We start from the raw sequence: 22,104 nt of genomic DNA on the forward strand, positions 1-22,104 counted from the left end.
ACTGCTTGCTCTGCCTACTTTACACTCAACTCCTCCTTACCCCTGTCTGTTGCTAAGGCAGTGTTTTTATAATAATTAGCCAAACTTACCTTCAATGCTTGGAAGGTTGCATTTTTCTTGGAATGTTGGCTACCTTGATTTGCAATTAAGATTGCTTCTGGGTCTTTGAAGAAACTAATGTAAGATTAGTTGTGGTTTCAATTTTGAAATATTTCTACCACTACTTTTCAGTGTTCCTTTGTAGTTTAAAACTGGGCCCATCTGGCCCTATCTTTTGTCTGACTTTCTAAGGAACATTTTGGACTTAATTTTTTTCTTTCCTTCTGTCATTCAATATGACACTTCATAGTAGCTTCTAGGCAGTTGGATTAAAATAATGTTCTCTTTATAAGTCAAGAGTACATATGGCTTTCTAGTATAAGATTGTAATTGTATGAGCTTGTAATTTTAAAGTTGTATAGATTTATAAATTCTTTTTTGTTTTCTGAATTAGTTTATATAGGTTGTTAATTTAAAAACAGAATCTCGTAACTGAAGAGACTTTAAAGGACAAGTACTCCCACATCTCACCCAAGAACAAATGTTCTTCCACACAGTGCTTGTTTTAGCAGTTAGAATTCACTCTCCCAAAACAGCTTGTTTTTGTCCAGTGTATTTATTTAGTGAGTGTTGCTTTTCTATTTGAGGATTTACCTCCCATTTTTGGATCCAGACATCTAGGTGGTGGTGATTTCTAAAAACTAGACACCTGTGATGTTAATGCACGTGAAGCCTGAATAAAAGGAAGACCGGAACCGGCATGGTGATGAGGTTGAGGAGTGTAAAACTGCAAAGTCATGGCTGGCTGGCTGTATTTGATCCAGAGTAGTTTTATTAAGAGTTGGGGGATGGGTTCTACTCTGGCTATGGAAGAAAGTCAGTTCAGTTGGCTTTCTTCCTTTGTCTTTAGGTAATGTATGCTGCTCTGTGTGCAAGCTGATCAGGCATACCAGAAGAAATTTAAAAAAAAAGTCTTTAAAGCTCACTACAATGTTTCTCCAAACTGGAATTTTAAATAGTTTTAGCATTATCTTTCTCTTATAGGAATAATATTTGAACACTAAACTAGGCATTCTAAATTCCTGATGTGTGCAAGTAATGAGGTAAAATACTTAGGAAAGTTAAAATATTTTTTCTATATAATCCTTTTCTTCATTGTCTTATTTAAAATACTACTGAAGTATTACTACTTTTAGTTTTCATTAGTTCAGTGTTCTTTTGTCTTTGAGGTGTGTGAATGTTTTTGCATGCGTGTAAAGCCATTTTGTGCATGCTCGGTGCTCACAGAGGTTAGATTCTCTAGCACTGGAGGTACAGGTACCTGTGAGCCCTCGTGTGTGTGTGTGTGTGTGTGTGTGTGTGTGTGTGTGTGTGCTGGGAATGGAATACAAGTTCTCTGAAAGAGCATCCAGTGCTGTTAACTGCTGAAGTATCTCTCCAACCCCAGTTCAGGTGCTTTTAAAATTAAAAATAGGACCTGGAGTGATTGTTCAGCAATTGAGAGTACTGGCTGCTTTTTTGAGTACCTGGATTTGATTTTTAGTATCTACATGGAAGCTCCAGCCACTGGTAACTCCAATTCCATGGCTGCCTTCTGGTCTCTCTGGCAACAGGCATGTTTGGTCTTCATGACAGGACTCTCATTCTGGAGAAATTCCTCTCTTTCTGAATAACATAGGTTCATTTTATACTATCTGCTAAGGTCCATTTCTGGGAATTGGTTGGAGAGTCCTTAGGGATCAGGTTTTATGCACTAGGTATGCTTTCATTAATTTTGGCCCTTTTAACAGAGATAGGGAACATGCATATATAGTCACATATGAAATGCATACTCATGTAGATTCAAATACATGCACATGTCTTGATCATAGAGATATCTTCAGCTTCAACCCATTTCCACAATTTTTTCATCCTTTTTATTGACGGTGAGCATTAGTATACGTTTACTCAAACTTGTAATATTTCTAAAAAAGTATTTGCTTATTTCACTGTAGTAAAGTCATTAAAGTATTCAGGATTTGGGGCTGAGGAGATGGCTCAATGGGTAAGCACTTATTTCTCCCCTCCCCTCTTCTCCCCTCCCCTCCCCTCCCCTCCCCTCCCCTCCCCTCCCTCCTTTCCTTCCTTTCTTCTTTTCTTTTCTTTTTTTGTTTTTTGAGACAGGGTTTCTCTGTGTAGTCCTGGGTGTCCTGAAACTCACTCTGTAGATCAGGCTGGCCTGAAATCAGAAATCCTCCTGCCTCTGCCTCCCAAGTCCTGGGATTAAAGGCGTGCACCACCACTGCCCAGTAGGTAAGCACTTTCTGGGCAACTATAAGGATTAGACTTTGAATCCCCATCATCTGGGATGGGAGAGGCATGCATGGTAGTGCCTATAACCCCCTAGCACTGTGGAGTTAGAATTTGGGTACATCCCAGGAATTCAGTTGACAGCCAATCTAGTCAATTGTTGAGCTCCCGGTTCAGTAAAAGACCTTGTCTCCTGTAAGATGGAGCTATAGAGAACACATAACATTGATTTGTGGTCTCTATAAACATGCACACACAGGCACACACACTGCACATATACTCACGTTATTCACAATTTGTTTACAGACATACACTTGCCTTTTCCCCACTAAGATCAATGGTGTAAAGTCAAACTGTACACAAATTACTTGGGATTAGTTCTGTCTGTCTGCCTTTTGATCAGTTAGTCTGTCCTTGATTTATTTGGAATATAAGTAGGTTTCTTGGTTCTTCTTTGCTTTAAATTTTAATTTTTCCCTTTGTTTCCATTCTTAGTGAATGATATAAATAACATTAACATTTTTCCTAAAGTAAAAACTATAAAAAAGGTAAATTTAGTTAAAGATCAATTCATTTAAGACCTGTTCCACCCAATTTCCTACCACTTGTAGGGAACGCACACGCACATGCACACACGCACGCGCGCGCGCACACACACACACACTCTCTCTTGCTTTCTATTCTCTTCTTTCTTTCTTTCTTTCTTTTCTTTCTTTTCTTTCTTCCTTTCCTTTCTTACCTTTCCCTCCCTCCCTCCTTCCCTCCCTCCCTCCCTTCCTTCCTTCCTTCCTTCCTCTCTTGCTTTCTTCTCTTTTCTTTTCTCTTCTTTCTTTTCTTTCTTTTGCTCTTTCTTTCTTTCTTTCTTTCTTTCTTTCTTTCTTTCTTTCTTTCTTTCTTCCTCTTCTTTCTTTCTTTCTTTCTTTCTTTCTTCCTTTCTTTCTTTTCTTTTCTTTCCTTTCCCTCCCTCCCTCCCTCCTTCCTTCCTTCCCCTCTCTCCCTCTTTCTTGCTTTCTTCCTCCCCCCCCCTCTTTCTTTCTTTCTTTCTTTCTGTAAAATTTTAGCCAGGCATTGGTGGCCCACGCCTTTAATCCCAGCACTCGGGAGGCAGAGGCAGGCAGATTTCTGAGTTCGAGGACTGCCTGGTCTACAAAGTGAGTTCCAGGACAGCCAAGGCTATACAGAGAAACCCTGTCTCGGGAAAACAACAACAACAACAACAACAAACAAACAAACAAACAAAAAACAACAACAAAAAACCAACAACAACAAAAAGTAGTAAAATTTACTTTTTTTATTTTGTTGTGTAATTTTTGCTTTTCTTGTTCACTGGGTAGCCTAAGACTTGTAGAGCTCTTTCTGCCTTTGCCTTCCAAGTGCTGGGATTAAAGGTGATAGCCACTACTGCCTGGCTGTTTGAATTTGGCGCATATAATTCTTCAGAATGGTAATTGTGTAAGCATGTGACTGTAGAGTGTGCTTTTACTTTAGTAATTTATGTGTATGAGTATTTTGCCTGTATATATATATATATATTTGTGCACTGTATACATGTCTTGCTCCTGTTGAGGCCAAAAGAGAGCATAGGATCTCCTGGAACTAGAGTTGCAGACCTTATGTGAGCTGCTATATGGGTGCTAGTAATCAAATGTGGGTCTTTAGGAAGAGCAGCCAGTATAATCTTTACCTATGAGCTTTCTTTCCACACCCAGTTGTTGCTAAATAATTTATCTGTTCAGAGTGATCCTAACCTCAAAGGAATGTTATTTAAAATTATTATCTTGAGCTTTGATATGCCTGCTTTAAAGTAGATCATAATGTACATTTAAGTGGGTAGCATATTTTTCTTTGAGTTCCTAATTTTTGTTTATGTAGACATCCTCCGCAATGTTGGCTTCTTTTTCTCCCTTTCTTCCCCTTCTCTTTTTTTCTGTTGCTAGTAAGGCACTATACCTAGACACACACAGTTACTATGTATTGCAACTCTTTGAACATTATTCAGATGGACTTATGCTGGTAGAGTTACATTACTTTGTTCATGAAATCCTTGTAGATAAGACTGTGTGAAGTATAGCCAGTTCACTGTTTCTGTCATCACTGTAGTCTTGAGTTGATTTTGTAAAAACACAAAATCATACTATAAAAATGGTGGGAATCCTCCCCTCCCTCCCCCAACATGCATACTTTTAGAGGCCTACTCAGTGGAGAAGAGCACAATGGTCTTATTCTTTGCTATTCAGGAAGGAACTTTACTTAAGGGAAAAAAAAAAAAGATTTATTTTTATGTGAATTTGTGTTTGTTAGATCACCTGGACCTGGAATTACAGACAGTTGTGAGCTGCCAAGTGGGTGTTGGGAGTTGAACCCAGTTCCTCTAGAAGAGCAGCCAGTTTTCTTAATTGCTGAGCTGTCAGAACTCTATTTTCTTTCATTTATAATTGTAATTCAGTGAATTGGTCTGCTAAATCACACTCTTGAGATTGTCTTCATACAAAAACCTTGTATTTATGTTTTCATTGACAGTCACTCATGTATAATTGACCCACATAGATTGATCATGGGCTTATTTTTTATTTTTTGGTTTTTTTCGAGATAGGGTTTCTCTGTATAGCCCTGGCTGACCAGGAACTCACTCTGTAGACCAGGCTGGACTGGAACTCAGAAATCCCCCTGCCTCTGCCTCCCGAGTGCTGGGATTAATGATGTGCATCACCACTGTCTGGCAGGCTTGTTATTTTTTTTAACCGTAGTAAATTTCTGCATGTAAAATTTTTGTTTGTTGCATATATTCCTGGAGAAGTAAATAAGAATGAACATAGGATGTTGTAAGGTGGCTGTTTTGAAACATGCTTACTTGGTTCCAGCTCTTGAGAATGTTAGCATATTCATGTGAGCTGTCCACTCCTTGTTCTGCGTATTCTGTAGATTAGAGAGCAAACAGAAAGCAGAAATTGTCTAACAAGAAGTACATTAAGAAAAGTGACCAGGCAGTAGTGGCACATGCCTTTCATACCAGCACTTGGGAGGTAGAGGCAGAGGCAGAGGCAGGTGGACTTTTGAGTTTGAGGCTAGCCTGGTCTACAGAGTGAGTTCCAGGAAGCCAGGGCTACACAGAGAAACCCTGTCTCGAAAAGCCAAAATAAATAAATAAATAAATAAAAATAAATAGAAAGAAAAGAAAAGTGATTAATGTGCTATATATCTACTTTTTAAACTAAAAAAAGATGGAAGTCCTGGTAGTCCAGTATAAGTGATCTAATTAAGACTCATCTAGAGGGGGCTGGAGAGGTGGCTTAGCAGTTAAGAGCGCAGACTGCTCTTCCAAAGGTCCCAAGTTCAAATCCCAGCAACCACATGGTGGCTTGCAACCATCTGTAACAAAAAATCTGATGCCCTCTTCTGGAGTGTCTGAAAACAGCTACAGTGTGCTTACATATAATAAATAAATAAATATTAAAAAAAAAAAGACTCATCCAGATTTCTACATGGCATTTATGATCCTATTTTTCTTGAAAAGTTGACTGCTCTTTTTAAAACTATTTTTAGTTACTCTACAAAATCACTTGTACTGTGTAAAATTAGAAAGTGGCCTATCAGATGCTCTGGTGTTTACATACACAATTCATATTGGAGCAAGTCGAATTCTTGTACCATTATTAGGATGCTATTATGAGCTCAGGGGTCAGTTCACTGTTCTCTCCTTCTCTCCTTCCCTATCTAACACTCATATGTTATTTCTTTAGATGCATTTATCTTTAGTAGTTTTCCTACCTGATAATAAGCCCTGCAACTGGCCAGAGAGATAATGGCTCAGTAGTTTCATCGTGGCTCACAACCATTCATAACTCCAGTTCAGAGTATCTAGCACCGTTTTTTTGCCCTCCATGAGCACTAGGCATCCACATCATATGTACACATACATAAAGGCAAATACTAATACACATAAGTAAATCTAAAAATTTTAAAGCATTATGATTTTGTAAAATTTGGAAATAAAAGTCAAGAGAAAGTTCTAATTTTCTTTAACACTAGCATTAAAATGGCAAGCATCTAAAACTTTACAAGTCTAGGCTCATCAAGTTCATGCTAAAGATAGTGTACTAGTTGGTTTTCTCACTGTGACAGAATACCGTACAGCAAGAAGCAGTCCATGGAGGAAGGGTTTGTTTGGCTCCCACTTTGAAGGTACAGTTGTCCATCCTAGTGGACAAGTCCTAGCAGCAGGAGTTGAGGCAGCTTGCTAGACTGCATCCCCGTTCAGGAATCAGAAGGACACATGCTAGTGCTTAGCTTACTTTCTCCTTTTCATGCAGTCCTACACTCCAGTCCTTGGAATTGTGCTACTCATATTCAAGGTGGGTCTTTTCACTTGGAATTAGTGCCTCACTGCTATGTCTGGTGGCTTGTTTCTTAGATGATTCTAGATCCTGTCAAGTTGGTGGCATTAACCATCACACAGAATACAAAATTTTTTTGCTTTGGTTTTGAGAAAGTTCATTTAGCCCTGGCTCACCTTGAACTCTGTAGGTGAGACTAATTTTGAACTCTTTGCTCCTCTATCTCCTGAGTGTTAAGATTACAGACATGCTAACTTTAAAAAAAAAGTCCTTCTCCTGATTCTTATTATAAAACACTTTAGTGCCGGCATTCCCTTTGCTGGTCTGAGTCCCTGTATGATGGATTCTCTTTTTTACCTGAAGGTGATGGACTTGGGTAGACCAGTACTAAAATAGCTATAGTACTTAAAATAATAATTAGTGTTTTGCCTGATCTTACAGTGTTTTAGTTAAGAATCTTGTATTTCGGGCTGGTGAGATGGCTCAGTGGTTAAGAGCACCCGACTGCTCTTCCGAAGGTCCGGAGTTCAAATCCCAGCAACCACATGGTGGCTCACAACCATCTGTAACAAGATCTGACTCCACTCTTCTGGAGTGTCTGAAGACAGCTACAGTGTACTTACATATAATAAATAAATAAATAAATCTAAAAGAAAAAGAAAATTCTAGCTGGAATTAAAAAAAAAAAAAAGAATCTTGTATTTCCCTGTTGTTTTGGTCTGTGGAGAATTAGCCTTTTTCTTAACCCAAAGATTATTACCTAGAGTTAGTCCCAGCTCCTACATGGCAACTCACAACTGTCTGTAATTCACACATATGGTTCACATGTCTATAAGAAGGCTAAACACCAACTCATAAAAAATTAAAAATTAAAAAAGGTAAAAATCAGTAGAATTTTTGCACTTTGAAATACTTTTCTCTGTCTTTGACTTTATTTCAATGCTAGCAATGGAATCAGGGCCCTTGTTCATGCTAGGTAGGTGCACTACCAGCCATACTTACACACAGGACACAGATTTATACCAAAAGCATGGAATTGTGCCTTGGACTCTGAGTGTACATGAGGTGTTAGAAGTTGCTCAAATAAAGGGTTTAATGATGAACAAGGATAAAACTTGTATGGTGCTTTTCTGAGATAACACGAATAAAGAGGCTAGTTTTTAGAATTTGTTAAATCTATTGTGTGCACATGTGACCCAGAAAACCTGATCAAGTCATTGCATGAGTTCATAAATTATTTAGGTATAATAATGAATCATTAATTAATGTAAATCTAGTTTATAAGATTAATGGGAGGGGCTGGAGAGATGGCTCAGCTGTTAAGAGCACTGACTGCTCTTCTGAAGGTCCTGAGTTCAAATCCCACCAACCAAATGGTAGTTCAAAACCACCCATAATGAGATCAGACACCCTCTTCTGGAGTGTCTGAAGACAGCTACAGTGTATTTACATATAATAAATAAATCTTTAAAGAGTAAATGGGAACAGGAGTAATTTGGCCATTCTTGAAGTAGGTTTTTGTGCAAGTACTTATTTTGTATGTGTAGCATAAAAAGGAGGAAGATTACCATCATAAACAGAAGCATTAGTCAGATCAGAGACTTGAGGGTTAGAGTGAGGACAGTTAGTGTCACATCTTCTTTGAAGAATAGAAATGGTGTTTCTCTTGTCATTCTTTTTTGAAATCAGTTTCCTTTTGAAAATAAAGTTTCATTTTTTTTCTTTATACAAATGTAGTCCTATGCATTTGAATTGGCAGGTTTTACTATTCTGGTTCTGAAATTCAGAATGTTAAAACTGAGAGACTTTTTCATAATTTTAAGTAAATTGGTTTGCTAGTACAATAGCCTGTATTAAAAATTCAAGACAGTTTATGATCTATGCACATTCGATATGAATGCTTTTATATAATTTTGGTATGGAATTCACAAATGTTAGTACACTGAGTTTCTTTAGACTATTGTGTCTTGTGAGGGTAGTTCATGTCTACTTTTATAAAATTTGAACAACTTTCAGTGTTACAGTGTATAATTGGTTCCAATTGGTTCACTCACATGAGTTTGGAACTTCTTTCTGCCTGTCATAAACTGCCTGATCCCTATTGTTGGAAAGTTACGAAGCATGAATGACTAGTGCCAGGAGTAAAGTTTTGGTAATGAATATGCTGAATTAAATATATTAAATCCTAGATTTTCTTCCTTTTCTTTTTCTTTCCTATTTTTTCTTTTTCTTTTTTTGGGTTTTCATTTTGGTTTTTCAAGACGGTTTCTGTGTGTAGCCCTGACTATATGGAACTTGCTTAGTAGACTGGCCTCAAACTCAGAGATCTTCCTGTCTGTCTCCTGAGTGGGATTAAAGGTGTGTACCACCACATCCATTCTATATTAGGCTTTCAAAACATTTACTTATCTTGTGTGGGGGCGTGTGTGTGTGTGTGTGTGTGTGTGTGTGTGTGTGTGTGTGTGTAAATGTGGGCACATACATGAAGGGGCAAATGTGGAGGTCAGAGGGTCTCTTGTTGTTACGGCTGTACCATTTACTCAAGGTTTGCTTATTATAAGCTTCTGGGCAGTTTTTGTTGTTGTTTTAAAGAATCATTTATTTACCTTTTGTGAGTACACTGTCACTGTCTTCAGACACACCAGAAGAGGCCATCAAATCCATTACAGATGGTTGTGAGCCACCATGTAATTGCTGGGAATTGAACTCAAGACCTGGAAGAGCAGTCAGTGCTCTTAACCACTGAGCCATCTCTCCAGCCCTGGGCAGTTCTTCTATAGAAATAAATAGTAGGGCTCCAGATGCAGTTTTTTATGTGGGTTAAGTCTGAGACTTAACTCCATTTGTCAGGCTGGTACTACTAGAACTTGTATTCAATGAGATATTTCTTTATCCCCAAGGAAGTACTTTATAACAAACAAAAAAAAGGTTCACAGTGCTGAAATTTGTTACCATTACTTTAGGAAGTTAGACTCCCATTAAGTGATGATTTGTTATTAGTCTAAATAATTTATGAATTTATGCAATGACCTTATTAGGTTTTCTGGGTAATGTGTATAGTGTAGATGAAACATAAACTCTCTGTTTTTATGTTCCTCTTAGAAAACTGTTGTATATAGTCTGTGTGTGTTGGCAATTTTAAGTCTTTTTTTTCTTCTGGTTAATTGGTTTCACAGAAGAGTAGTTACTGGTTCTGTGCTAAAAACCAAAGTGATTATGTCCAGCATAGGCATGGTAATAGCACTCACTGTTTTTGGTCTAAGAATGTGTGTTTATGCATTTCAGTTATTTTATATAAATGAGACCTTTTTGTAAGGGATACAAAGTGAAATGGAAGCAGTTGATTTTTTTTTTCTTTGTCATTTCACTAGTCACCTACAAAAGCTGTATATAATGCCAGGCATTGGAACCATCCAGACTCGGAAGAATTGCCTGGACCACCAATAGCAAAACCTCAGCGTGTCACAGTAAGTAAATATTTTTTCTTTCTCTTAAAATAAATTAGAAATTAATCTAGATAGCTATTATCTTAATTTTTGTTCTTACAAGATTATAATGGAAAGCTTTACAAATTAAAACTTTGTAGTAGCTCAAGGCCAATGTAGGTTTTATACTGAGACCCAATCTCAGAAACTAAACAACAAAAAAACCAAACCAGAGCTTTTAATCATGACTCATGTTTTATAGAATTTATAGTATTTAGGGCTTAAGAAAAATTATTCCTTATATGAAGTGTTAGTACTGATATGTGTGTGTGGTATTATGTATGTTTTTGTTTTGTTTTGGTTTTTGTTTGGTTTTTTCGAGACAGGGTTTCTCTGTGTAGCCCTGGCTGTCCTGGAACTCACTTTGTAGACCAGGCTGGCTTCGAACTCAGAAATCCGCCTGCCACTGCCTCCCAAGTGCTGGGATTAAAGGCGTGTGCCACCACACCCGGCTTTATGTGTGTATTTTTGTGAGTGTGTGTACAGGTGTGTATGTACTCAGTAGAGGATAACTTTTATGAGTAATTTCTTCTAGCATGTGGGTTCTGTCAATCAAACTCAGCAGGCATCCTTACCTGCTAAGCAGTCTCATTGGCCTTGGCCTTCAAGGTCAAGGTCATTAAATTTGGCTTATTTAGCTAGATTGGTGAGCTCCAAGTATCCACCAGTCTTTATACCATAAACTGCTGTGGTGCTGTCTGTCTGCCTGCCTGCCTTTCTTTCTTTCTTTCTTTCTTTCTTTCTTTCTTTCTTTCTTTCTTTCTTTCTTTCTTTCTTTCTTTCTTTCTTTCTTTCTTTCTTTCTTTCGTTCTTCTCCTCCCCCCCTTTTTTTTTTTGGTTTAAGAGTATAGATACCAAGTATCCAAACCCTCATATCCTTATGCTTGCATGGCAGACACTTTACTTACTCTCAGCTTATTGATCCTGAGAATTTATAATAAATCTAGGCATGATGGCCAATACCTGTAATTGTAGTACTTGGAAGGCTGAAGTAGGTATCACCACCTTGTCACTAACAAGTGCTGCATAGCACGACCTCACTCTTTCTCCCAAAGCTATATATAGACTATATTCTACAACTTGTGGACCTTTTTTTTTTTTAAAGTTTGGGGCCTCTGCCTTTTTAAGAATTATTTTGTTTTTATTTTATATGTAAGAGTGTTTTGCCTGAATATTTATTATTGTATAGCTCCTTTTTTGTTTGGTTGGTTTTGGTTGTTTTTGTTTTTGTTTTTTTTGGAGACAGGATTTCTCTGTGGTATCTTTGGCTGTCCTGGAACTTATTCTGTAGACCAGGCTGGTCTTGAACTTAAAGAGCATTCTAAGTGCTGGGATTAAAGGTGTTCTTCACTTCTGCCTGGTGACTATATCTGTATATCTTAAAGTGACTTTCATTCCTTAATTTGATTTACATAGAGCTAAAATTACATTCAATTAATACTTTCCAAACCTTTTGTAAAATATTCTTGCTAGGTATGCTACCCACAATCTAGGCAACTAGGAGATGAAGCCCTTGGTCATCTTGAAGTACCACAGGAATGAGTTCTTAGAACAGTAACAAAAATGTGAGGCTCGAGGGTCATGTGTTTGTGTTGCTAATGACTGAACCCAGGCCCTGTGCACAGACCTAATGTTCATCCTCAGCTCTAAGAATGGAGGAGCTCTTTTGGTTTTTTGACAAGGTTTCTCTGTGTAGCCCTGGCTGTCCTGGAACTCACTCTGTAGACCAGGCTGGCCTCGAACTCAGAAATCCGCCTGCCTCTGCCTCCCAAGTATCAGGATTAAAGGCGTGCACCACCACTGCCCTGCTAGAATAGAATTCTTAATAAACACTATAATGTTTTTTCTTAAGTTGATTATGAAGTCACCATCATATATACTAGTAATTATTTGTGATTCTGACACACGCTTTGTTCTTTTTACAACTTACTATTTTTGTTCTGTGTTGCTTTAGTTTCCTATGCTTCTGTGATTCCTTTGTCGTCGTTTTTTGAAGCCCTGTCTTAACTGCTTATCAATGCTACTTATGCATGCAGTTGTGGTTCTTTATTCTGTTAACTGTCCTGGAAGCAAAGAAATGATAGGAAATGTGAAGTTTTTAAAAAACCAAAAGTATTTCTCAAGTGGTTCTTTTGGGTATAAATCAAAATTTAAGTCTTAGTAGTGCATGGAATTTAAATTATTTCTTAGGAACTTTCAGCAGCCTCCCTCTTCCCCCTTTAAAAAATTTTCATTTACTTTTTTAAAGCTAAATTTGTCACATAGACAAGATGTTACCTTTTAAAATATATTTGCTTAGAACAACTAATTTAATACCTTTATTAATAGGTGAGGCTGTCTTCAAAGGAACCAAATCAAAAAGATGATGGAGTTTTTAAGGCTCCTGCACCACCACTCAAAGTGATAAAAACTGTGACAATACCTACTCAGCCCTACCAAGAAATAGTTACTGCACTGAAATGCAGAAAAGAAGACAAAGAAGTAAGCAGCCATATACTGTTTCACTGCACGTGGATAGATTTCTATGTGTAACAATTAGCCTTTTGTCTTAAACAAATATCACTACATTGCTAGCCACATTTTGAACCACAAACGTACCTTATTCTACTTGTCCAATACTAGTGATTCAAAAACATTTTTTTTGTTGCCATCGAATGAGTGATTTTATAGGCATTTTATTAAATATAATGAGCCTATAGATTTAAATATGCTAAAGTTACCAAGAGGCGGGCTTATGTTTTTCTTGGCAGTTATATACTGTTGTTCAGCACGTGAAACACTTCAATGATGTGGTGGAATTTGGTGAAAATCAAGAGTTCACTGATGACATTGAATACTTGTTAAGTGGCTTAAAGAGTACTCAGCCTCTAAACACACGTTGCCTTAGGTAAGATCTTAATTGTACTTTCTATAATGTTGTGCATGCTATGTCATTAAGTTTTTCAACTGGATGGGTTTAAATTTGTTAATAAAGCTAGGCATGTAAAAAATCTTGGTGTTGATAATTAGCCATATGCTTTTCAGTTTCCAGATGCTACAAGATTAAATAATATATACTAAGTAATCTGAGATGGGTTTTTTGTTTTTAATCTCAGAATTTAAGCCACTGACTGATAGATTGATTTGAGTAGTGACGTGGGTCATCTTTTATATATGGTGATAGATTGAATATTGTATACTTTTTGAGTTGGTTGTATTATCTATGATCAGTTGAAATATATCCAATAAAATATAACTACTTCTAGTTTTAAAATAATAGCAGTATTATGACTATGAAAAGGAACTAGAATTGGTGATTGGAGAAATACACTACAGAAACTGTGCTAATCATTTTTATAAATTTATGCCCATTCATAATCTAAGCCTTGGTACATGTTTTAAAATTTTGGTTTGCCCGTGGTTTTTATATTTTGTGTTGTCAATATTTTAAGCCTTCTACTTCTTTCTTGTTTGGAATTATGGAAACTACAGCTAATGTCTTAGCAGTTTTTAGCTGCCTTAACATAGTCTGTTTCCTTCTAGTGTTATCAGCTTAGCTACTAAATGTGCCATGCCCAGTTTTCGGATGCATCTGAGGGCACATGGGATGGTTGCAATGGTCTTTAAAACTTTGGATGATTCCCAGCATCATCAGGTAGGTATTTTTTAAGTTTCTGGGGTTGAGAAGTATTATTAAAAAAATTACAGTTTTTGTCTATATCAGAAAATACTTTCACTAGACATTCATATAAGTGAATTAAAGGTTGAGTTTATTTTATTTGCTTGATAAGTAGAGATGATAGCCATACATTTTTGCTTTATATATCTCATTTTCTTGAAGACGTTTTTCTTAAGAAAAGTTTGTTTATATTAAAATACTATTCATTTGTCAGTTAGCATATTATACTGAATATTTTATACTATAAAATGATTTCCTTTATTCAGAAGTTTTAAAATATTGTTTGATAGTAATTGCATAGAAAAGGGTTTTGAATTACAGCCATGGGGCTGGAGAGATGGCTCAGTGGTTAAGAGTACTGACTGCTCTTCCAGAGGTCCTGAGTTCAATTCCCAGCAACCACCTGGTGGCTCACAACCATCTGTAATGGGATCGGTTGCTCTCTGCTAGTATTCGGGTGTACATGCAGATAGAACACTCATATACATTAAATAAATATAAATCAATCTCTTTAAAAAAATATAGCCATAACTTTAAAGTACTTAGCTCATTGTTGGATCCGGAAAAAAGCTGCATTCTCAAAAGTAATAAATGGTAAAGATTAACGAACCAAAGTTAATTCTTAATGTCACCATAAGTTAGAAAAAAATAGTCATTACCAAACCTGACAGTGATATATTGAGGTGGCCTTCTATGAAAGGAAATTACTTTCTAAATACAAATTGAGTGGCACAAAATTAATCTAATACCAATTCTTCTGAAACTAAAAGTTATGAAATTAAAGTGAGCGAACATTCCTCTGTACCCAGGTTGTACTTGACACAGAATAATGAGGACAATAAGGCACAAGGAATGTGTTACTTGCTTTATTGACTAGTTAGGTATAGTCTTAAGATAAAACTTTTTCTTAGTGACTTCTTAAGGTCTTAACTGTGACATTCTAATTTCCAGAAATACACTTTATAAACGTTTAATCAGGGGGACTGAAAAGATAATTAAGCAATAAAGATCCTGATTTGGTTTTTACCCATGTAAGGGAGCTCACAACCACCTGTGACTCTAGCTCCAAGTTTCTGGTCTTTTTGAGCAATTACACCTATATGGTGTGTGTGCATATTTCTCTCTCTCTCTCTCTCTCTCTCTCTCTCTCTCTCTCTCTCTCTCTCTCTCTCCCTCCCTCCCTCCCTCCCTCCCTCCCTCCCTCCCTCTCTCTCTCTCTCTCTCCCTCCCTCTCTCTCTCTCTCTCTCTCTCTCTCTCTCTCTCTCTCTCTCTCTCACACACACACACACACACCCTAAGTTTTAAGAGAAAAACAAAAAACATTGTTTAGAGAGTCTGTATTTTGGACAATTCAAAGTCAAAATCAGGTGGTTAATTATATACATTATATTGATGAACATAATAATACAGACTTACCTCAAATGCTCACATATCCCAAATGCACAGTATTACACAGCCATCCCTTGATATCAGTGGGAGACTGGTTCTAGGACAATATGACTAAATATTTATGCATTTCTATATCGCCTCCCTTACAATGTAATTTCTGGATTATCTTTAATAAAATTTAAATGTTATGTTAGTAGTTTTTATAGTATTTAAAAAATATCAGGAAGAGGTTTGTATATATTAAATACAAGTATAATCTCTATGGTTGGATGAATTTTTTGGATATAGAGTGCATTCTTAGGATATTTGTCTATCAAAGACTGATTGTGTTAACATTAATCTAAGACATACCATCTTGAGTATTTTAAGCACATTTTGTTAATGTTTTATTAAAAACAGTTACTAGGTTCTAGGAATGTTGCTTAGTTTATGTGCTTGCTTAATGAACGTGAAGCCCTGGGTCTGACCCCTAGCATGACATAAAACCCGGTATTATGCAGGCCTGTAATGCTAGCATTTAGGAAAAGAGACCAGAGTACCAAAACTTCAAGGTTATCCTCAACTACTACATAATGAGTTCAGGGCCAGCCTGAGTTATATGAGATCTTGTCAAAAAAAAAAAAAAAAAAAAAATGAAATAAGCCTGGAGTAGTATGTCTTTAATCCCAGGACATGAGAGGCAGAGACAGGCATAACTGTACAGGTTCCAGGCTACCCTGACCTACATGGTTTACACAATGAGTTCCAATGCTACATAGTGAAACTGTGTCTCAAGAACTCCAACTACACACCTAACAAAGATGTGTCAGGTTTGGTGGCACATAAGCAAGTAGATCTCCATGCTGATTTGGTCTCCATAGCGAGTTCCAGGCCATCCGGACTATGTTGTGAGACCCTGTCTTTAAAAAAATGTCGTTGAATTAAAACATTTTTTAAAAATCCAGCCTTTAAGTCCAGCACTGAGGAGGGAGGCAGGGATAGGTTGACCTCTGTGAGTTCGAGGCCAGCTTTGCCTAAATAGTGGACAGGACCACCAGAGCTCTGTCTTGAAAACCTTAAAAAAAAAAAAAGGGTATGCTTGTTTCTTTTTAAAAGTTAGTTTATGAGTGTTTTGCTTGCTTGTGTGTCTGGTGCTTGCAAGAGGCCAATAGAGTTAGAAATAGTTGTCAGTGAGCCACCCTGTGGGTGCTTGGAATAGAACTGGGGTCCCCTGGAAGAACAACTAATGCCCACTCTTTCTGCTGAGTCATCTCCTCAGCCTCCTAGTTAAATTTATTTCAGTCCCCTGTATTCTGATGGAAGGCTCAAATTGTCTATATTTTATGGAGGGAAAATTGTGTTTTGATACAAAGTATAAACATATTTGTTACTTTTTTTTTTTAAAGAAAACAAAACTTGACATACCTTTATGCACAAAGAACATTAAAGGTATATTGCAAAAGGAAATATTTATAAATTACATAATTCATAAAAATGTTCCATATGTACCTCATTTAACAAAACTGTTCAAAGAAATGGGTAGCGAAGGATGATAGAGAGGAAAGCACAACTTTAAATCAGAGTTTTATTTATCAAATAGCTATGTTTCCCTAGGCTATTTTGAAAGAGCAGTAAATCAAGGATTATCAGGGTCTCTATCAAAACCATCTATAGGAATATTAGACAATTTAGCTTATAAGTGTCAGTAATGTCCTTGTTTCTGAAGTTGTTAGTAATTGCTTTCATGAATATTTCTCTTTTGGGGTCTGTTGAAGAATCTGTCCCTCTGTACAGCTGCTCTCATGTACATATTGAGTAGAGACCGTTTGAACATGGATCTTGATAGGGCCAGCCTAGATCTCATGATTCGGCTTTTGGAGTTGGAACAAGATGCCTCTTCAGCTAAGCTACTGAATGAAAAAGACATGAACAAGATCAAAGAAAAGATCCGAAGACTCTGTGAAACTGTGCACAACAAGCATCTTGATCTAGAAAACATAACGGTGGGTTGTAAACCTTTTATTTTTAAGTAATATATATTCTGTTTCAAATATACATGACAAGGTGGAAACTTCTCTCTTGAAGTGTTTAAGTTTGGGTTGGGTTTGGGGGACAGATAAAAACTTCCTTTAAGTCTTTGCTAATTATTCTTCCTAGATTGCAAGGGATTAGCAGGCTGAAGGATAACTAACTAAATCACTGCCTTCAGCCCTGCTGATTATTTCTTCTATTAGGGCTAAACTTCCTTTATTATATCAAGAATTAGATTACTCTCTGTTGAGAAGTGGCTTTAGGCTTTTTTCTCCACTTCTCTGCTCATTTTTTACTTTCGTAAAGTTGGCTCTTTTTTAATCATACTTTGCCTTAAACTTTATACTATAGTGTGGCTCACTGATAAGTATGTGGGAAAATTTTCATGTTTACTATGTTCTGAAACTATAAATCCAGATGGTTAGCACTCTAACTTCAGGCTGTTGAAACTAATGACCGTTGAGTTTGAACATTTAGGGCCACTGACGTTCCCATACTTTCCTCCTTGAAGTTTATCTTACTACATTCTTTTTGATAGGTCAATCCAATATATTGATTTATAGAAAAGAAAGTCGGGTGTGGTGGTTGCAAGCCTTTTAATCTGAGCACTTGGGAGGCAGAGGCAGGCAGGTTTCTGTGAGTTTAAGGTCAGCCTGGTCTACAAAGTGAGTCCAAGACAGCCAGGGCTGAGCCTCTGTATTGCCATTATATATTATATGAAACTAACAAAAAGTAGATTACTTTTAAATGAATTTTTTTCATGAAAGCAAGCTGTATAGTTAAATCACCGTTTCTTTAGTGTACACTGATTAAAATTAGTTTATTCACCTATAAAAGCACATACTGTTCTATTTTTGACTTACTGAATCTTAATAAAGAAAAATAAATCCTAAAATTAATGCATCAGAATTATTCTAACCTTGTGGTGGCGCACACCTTTAATCCCAGCATTCTGGAGAGAGAGGCAGGCGGATCTCTGAGTTTGAGGTAAGCCTGGTCTACAGAGTGAGTTCCAGGACTGTCAGGGATACACAGAGAATCCTGTCTCGAAAAAATCAGAAAAAAAAATTATTTTACACCTCAGTATTCATTAATGGTATTTCTGAATTTTAGACTGGTCATTTAGCTATGGAGACATTGCTGTCCCTCACTTCCAAACGAGCAGGAGATTGGTTTAAAGAAGAGCTCCGACTTCTGGGTGGTCTGGATCATATTGTAGATAAAGGTCTGTATACATACATGCATACATACTGTAGATAAAGGTCTGTGTATGTACATGCACACACAGAGTGTTATATAACTTGAGTCCCAGTACTTAGGAGACAGGCAGGTGGATCTTTTGAGTTTGAGGCCAGCCTAGTCTACAAAACCAGTTCTAGGACAGCCAGGGCTACATAGAAGAGAAATACTGTCTTGTAAGCACAAAATTGGAGACACTGTGATCAAGGCAATTTATAGAAAAAGTTTATTGTGAGCTCACAGTTTCAGAGGATGAGTCTAGAATGAGCATGGCAGTAAGCAGGCAAGTGCTGGAGCAGTAGCTAAGAGTTCAGATCTTGCCGGGCGTGGTGGCACACACCTTTAATCCCAGCACTCGGGAGGCAGAGGCAAGGGGATTTCTGAGTTTGAGGCCAGCCGGGTGAAACAAAGTGAGTTCCAGGACAGCTAGGGCTTATACAGAGAAACCCTGTCTCAAAAAACAAAACAAAACAAAACAAAACAAAACAAAACAAAACAAAAAATATATAAGCACCGAGGAGGGAGATGACTGGGAATGTCCTGAGTGCTTTGAAACCTTAGAGCCCATCCATATTACAGGCCTCCTCTGACAAGCAAATATCTCCTAATCCTTCCTAAACAGTCACACAGCTATTGACCAAGCCTCCAGATACATGATCCTGTGGGGTCCATTTTCATTCAAACCATTGTACTTAACTAGCATCAGGCATAAAATTATGTTCCCATTCCAGCATATACGTATTCATAGCATGTATGTAGGTAACGTTTGGTGTTAGCTAAGAAATAATTATTGAACTTTCATATACTAACTTTTGTCTATTTGTTCTTGCCTAGTAAAAGAGTGTGTGGATCATTTAAGTAGAGATGATGAGGACGAAGAGAAACTAGTAGCCTCATTATGGGGAGCAGAGAGATGTTTACGAGTTTTAGAGAGTGTAAGTATGGGCAGCTGGACGGGGAGTTATCTCTACTTGAGATTGTATGACCACTTGATGTTTTAAATATCCCGGGGGTTTTTTACCTTTGCTTATCTGAATTAAAGTTGTAAGGATTCTTTTCAAAACCAACTGTCAGTAAATGGGCATTTTATCATTTTAAGAATGTATTGTTTTGCTGTATATGCTGATAAATACTTGTGATCCTAAAGTTGGAAAGGAAGATTGTGAGTTCAAGGCCAGCATGGGCCACATAAATAAGACCCTGTCTCAAACCAAAAGCTTTTATTTGTATATTATTGCTTTAAATCAAAGGTGCATACAAGTTTTTTTTTTTTTACATGTATGTGACTATAGTTTTCTTAATACAGAAATCTGTTTTTGTTAAAACACGAACTTGTTTATCAAACAAACACAGTCATGTCATGGCTTTGTTTTAGTTAGTACGCTTTTGTTTGTTTAGTTTTTAAGTCAGATTATAAGCACAGCTAAAAATGTTTATTTGACTTTGGAAAATAACACTGTTGGGTGACAGTACGTATGTTTTGGTCTTTGATTTTAAATGACTTAACCTAGTTCAGCACAGGCTACAATTTTACTAACAGTGAATTTTAGAATTTATAATTGCTGATTAAGTAGATTGGTTAGGTACTTTTAAAAACATGGAAGAGCTCTTGGCATATATAAATAAAATTGCTCCTTGTAGGGTGCTGTTTACTAGGTTATACATTATTTCTTTATTTAAAATACTTAAATGACTGGCTAAATTGGCACACATCTTTATTCTCAACACTTGGAAGGCGGGTGAGTTTCTGTGAGTTAAAGATCAGCCTGAACTTCATAGTAAATTCCAGGATAGCCAGGGCTATGTAGAGAGATCATATCTCAAATAAATAAACAGACATTAAAAAGTAAAATATTTCAAATATATTTATGAATTTTAAAGTATCAAATCTGTATATTGGAGGTTTTCTGCATTTCAAAGTACTTGACAGTTATGTGTAAGTTATTATGAGAGTGGTGTCTTTATTGTATGATAAATTAGTAGTTTTTAGTTGGGATCGCACTGTGTAACTTTAGCTCACGTGTAGTTCACTATGTATACCAAGATGTTTTTGAACTCACAGATGAGCCTGCCTCATGAGTGTTGAAATTAAAGATGTGTGCTACATTCTGGTTAGTAGTTCTCTTATTTTAAATATTGAAGCTATAGGTTGTACAGGTATTTCTCTGCATCAGGGCTTCATAAACTTTGCCATCTATAGCCCATTTTTGCCCAGTAAATTTTAATGTGACCCCCAATATATTGGCAATACTAAATAGGTACATAATACAAAAAGTTTTAAAATTAAACCCAAGACAGAATCAATAAATAGCAATTTGGTTTTAGTTTTGGTTGGTTGGTTTGTTAGTTTGTTTTTTGAGACAGAGTCTTTATATATAGTCCTAACTGCCCTAGTACTTGCTATGTAGACCAACCTTGTCTCAGACTCAGGGATGCACCTATCTCTGCCTCCTGAGTGCTAGGATTAAAGCTCGTACTACCATGCCCAGCTATTAAACAGTAATTTTTAAAGTCAGTCATTTTGACACAGTATATAACCCATGGGTATACCAGTTTGATACATACTGAGGAAACCATTAAGTCTTTGTTATATTTAATCAAGTGACTCATTTTATAAGACCAGATAATTTTGTGTATATTATAATATATAGCATAAAACAGACGTGTTTCTTAGCTGTTTGAGCAGTGTTTGTTGGTGTGTGACATGACAACACACATGATGCAAAATGTTCATGTTGTGTCGTAGAACTAAGTGAATTCATTAAATGAGCCATGGGTGATAAGCATTTCTAACAACATTTTAGGATTCATTATGCATTTGATTTTTAATGAATTTGGTTCATTAAAAATGAGAAATTTTCTATACTGCCTGCTTTTTCAGTCCTCGCATTTAATTACACCTCTGTAGGTCAGAACTGGAGTTTAAGAAATTGTGCCCTTAGATGACAAGATCTGTTTCATCTTTTTATATTTTAAGTTATCAGGTAAAGTGTGGTATTATTTATATAAATGAAAATTATGGATTGTTAGAGTCATTTTATATCCATCCCTTCTAGGTAACAGTGCATAATCCAGAGAATCAAAGCTACTTGATAGCCTATAAAGATTCACAACTCATTATTTCATCAGCTAAGTAAGTTTTATAAACTCTCATTTATTTAAAACTCAGGAAATAAAGATGTATTCTATTTTTTCTTAAAATGTTTTGTCTGTTGAGTTTTGTGAATATGTACATTATAGGTAAAAAGTTAAGAGTGAAGATTCTTGAAGTAAAATGGTTTGGTGAGAATTGTACATCCTTTATGTTAGCTATAATCCAGGACAAATGACTTGTTACAAGGTGTTTGTGGGCAGGGCAAGAAGCCTGGGTACTAGGATGGTTTTCATCACTAAACAAGTAGATATATCTTAGCATATACTACCATATATACATTTTTTACAGTGTATATATAATACATGCAAAGATGATGTTTGTTAATACATTTTAAGTGATTTTAAGGTGTATGTACAATATATATAAAAGAATCAAATTCTTTAAGCCTACTAGAACATTGCTTAGTATATTGTCAATGGTAAATATTTTAGGCCTTTTGTTTGAAGTGGATTGTAACTCCATTTCTGCCACGTATTTATATCTCATTTTCCAGATCTTTGTCTATC

General features: G+C 36.5%; 1 protein-coding gene across 3 annotated transcripts in view; it reads left to right on the forward strand.

Annotated features, from left to right (window-relative positions):
- The window catches only part of Wapl (WAPL cohesin release factor), a 75,605-nt gene that overhangs the window by 39,852 nt on the left and 13,649 nt on the right, over positions 1-22,104 (forward strand). For 2 of the 3 annotated variants that reach the window (NM_001004436.4, NM_001301330.1), the window contains exons 5-12: positions 10,034-10,129; positions 12,476-12,628; positions 12,898-13,034; positions 13,670-13,781; positions 16,950-17,177; positions 18,319-18,430; positions 19,279-19,379; positions 21,501-21,577. In NM_001004436.4, the coding sequence (NP_001004436.2) occupies positions 10,034-10,129; positions 12,476-12,628; positions 12,898-13,034; positions 13,670-13,781; positions 16,950-17,177; positions 18,319-18,430; positions 19,279-19,379; positions 21,501-21,577 (1,016 nt within the window). The remainder of the gene's footprint in view (positions 1-10,033; positions 10,130-12,475; positions 12,629-12,897; positions 13,035-13,669; positions 13,782-16,949; positions 17,178-18,318; positions 18,431-19,278; positions 19,380-21,500; positions 21,578-22,104) is intronic. The other variant, XM_006518824.4, reaches the window with a different exon arrangement.

Source organism: Mus musculus, chromosome 14 (assembly GCF_000001635.26).
Source record: "Mus musculus strain C57BL/6J chromosome 14, GRCm38.p6 C57BL/6J".
Classification (NCBI taxonomy): Eukaryota; Metazoa; Chordata; class Mammalia; order Rodentia; family Muridae; genus Mus; species Mus musculus.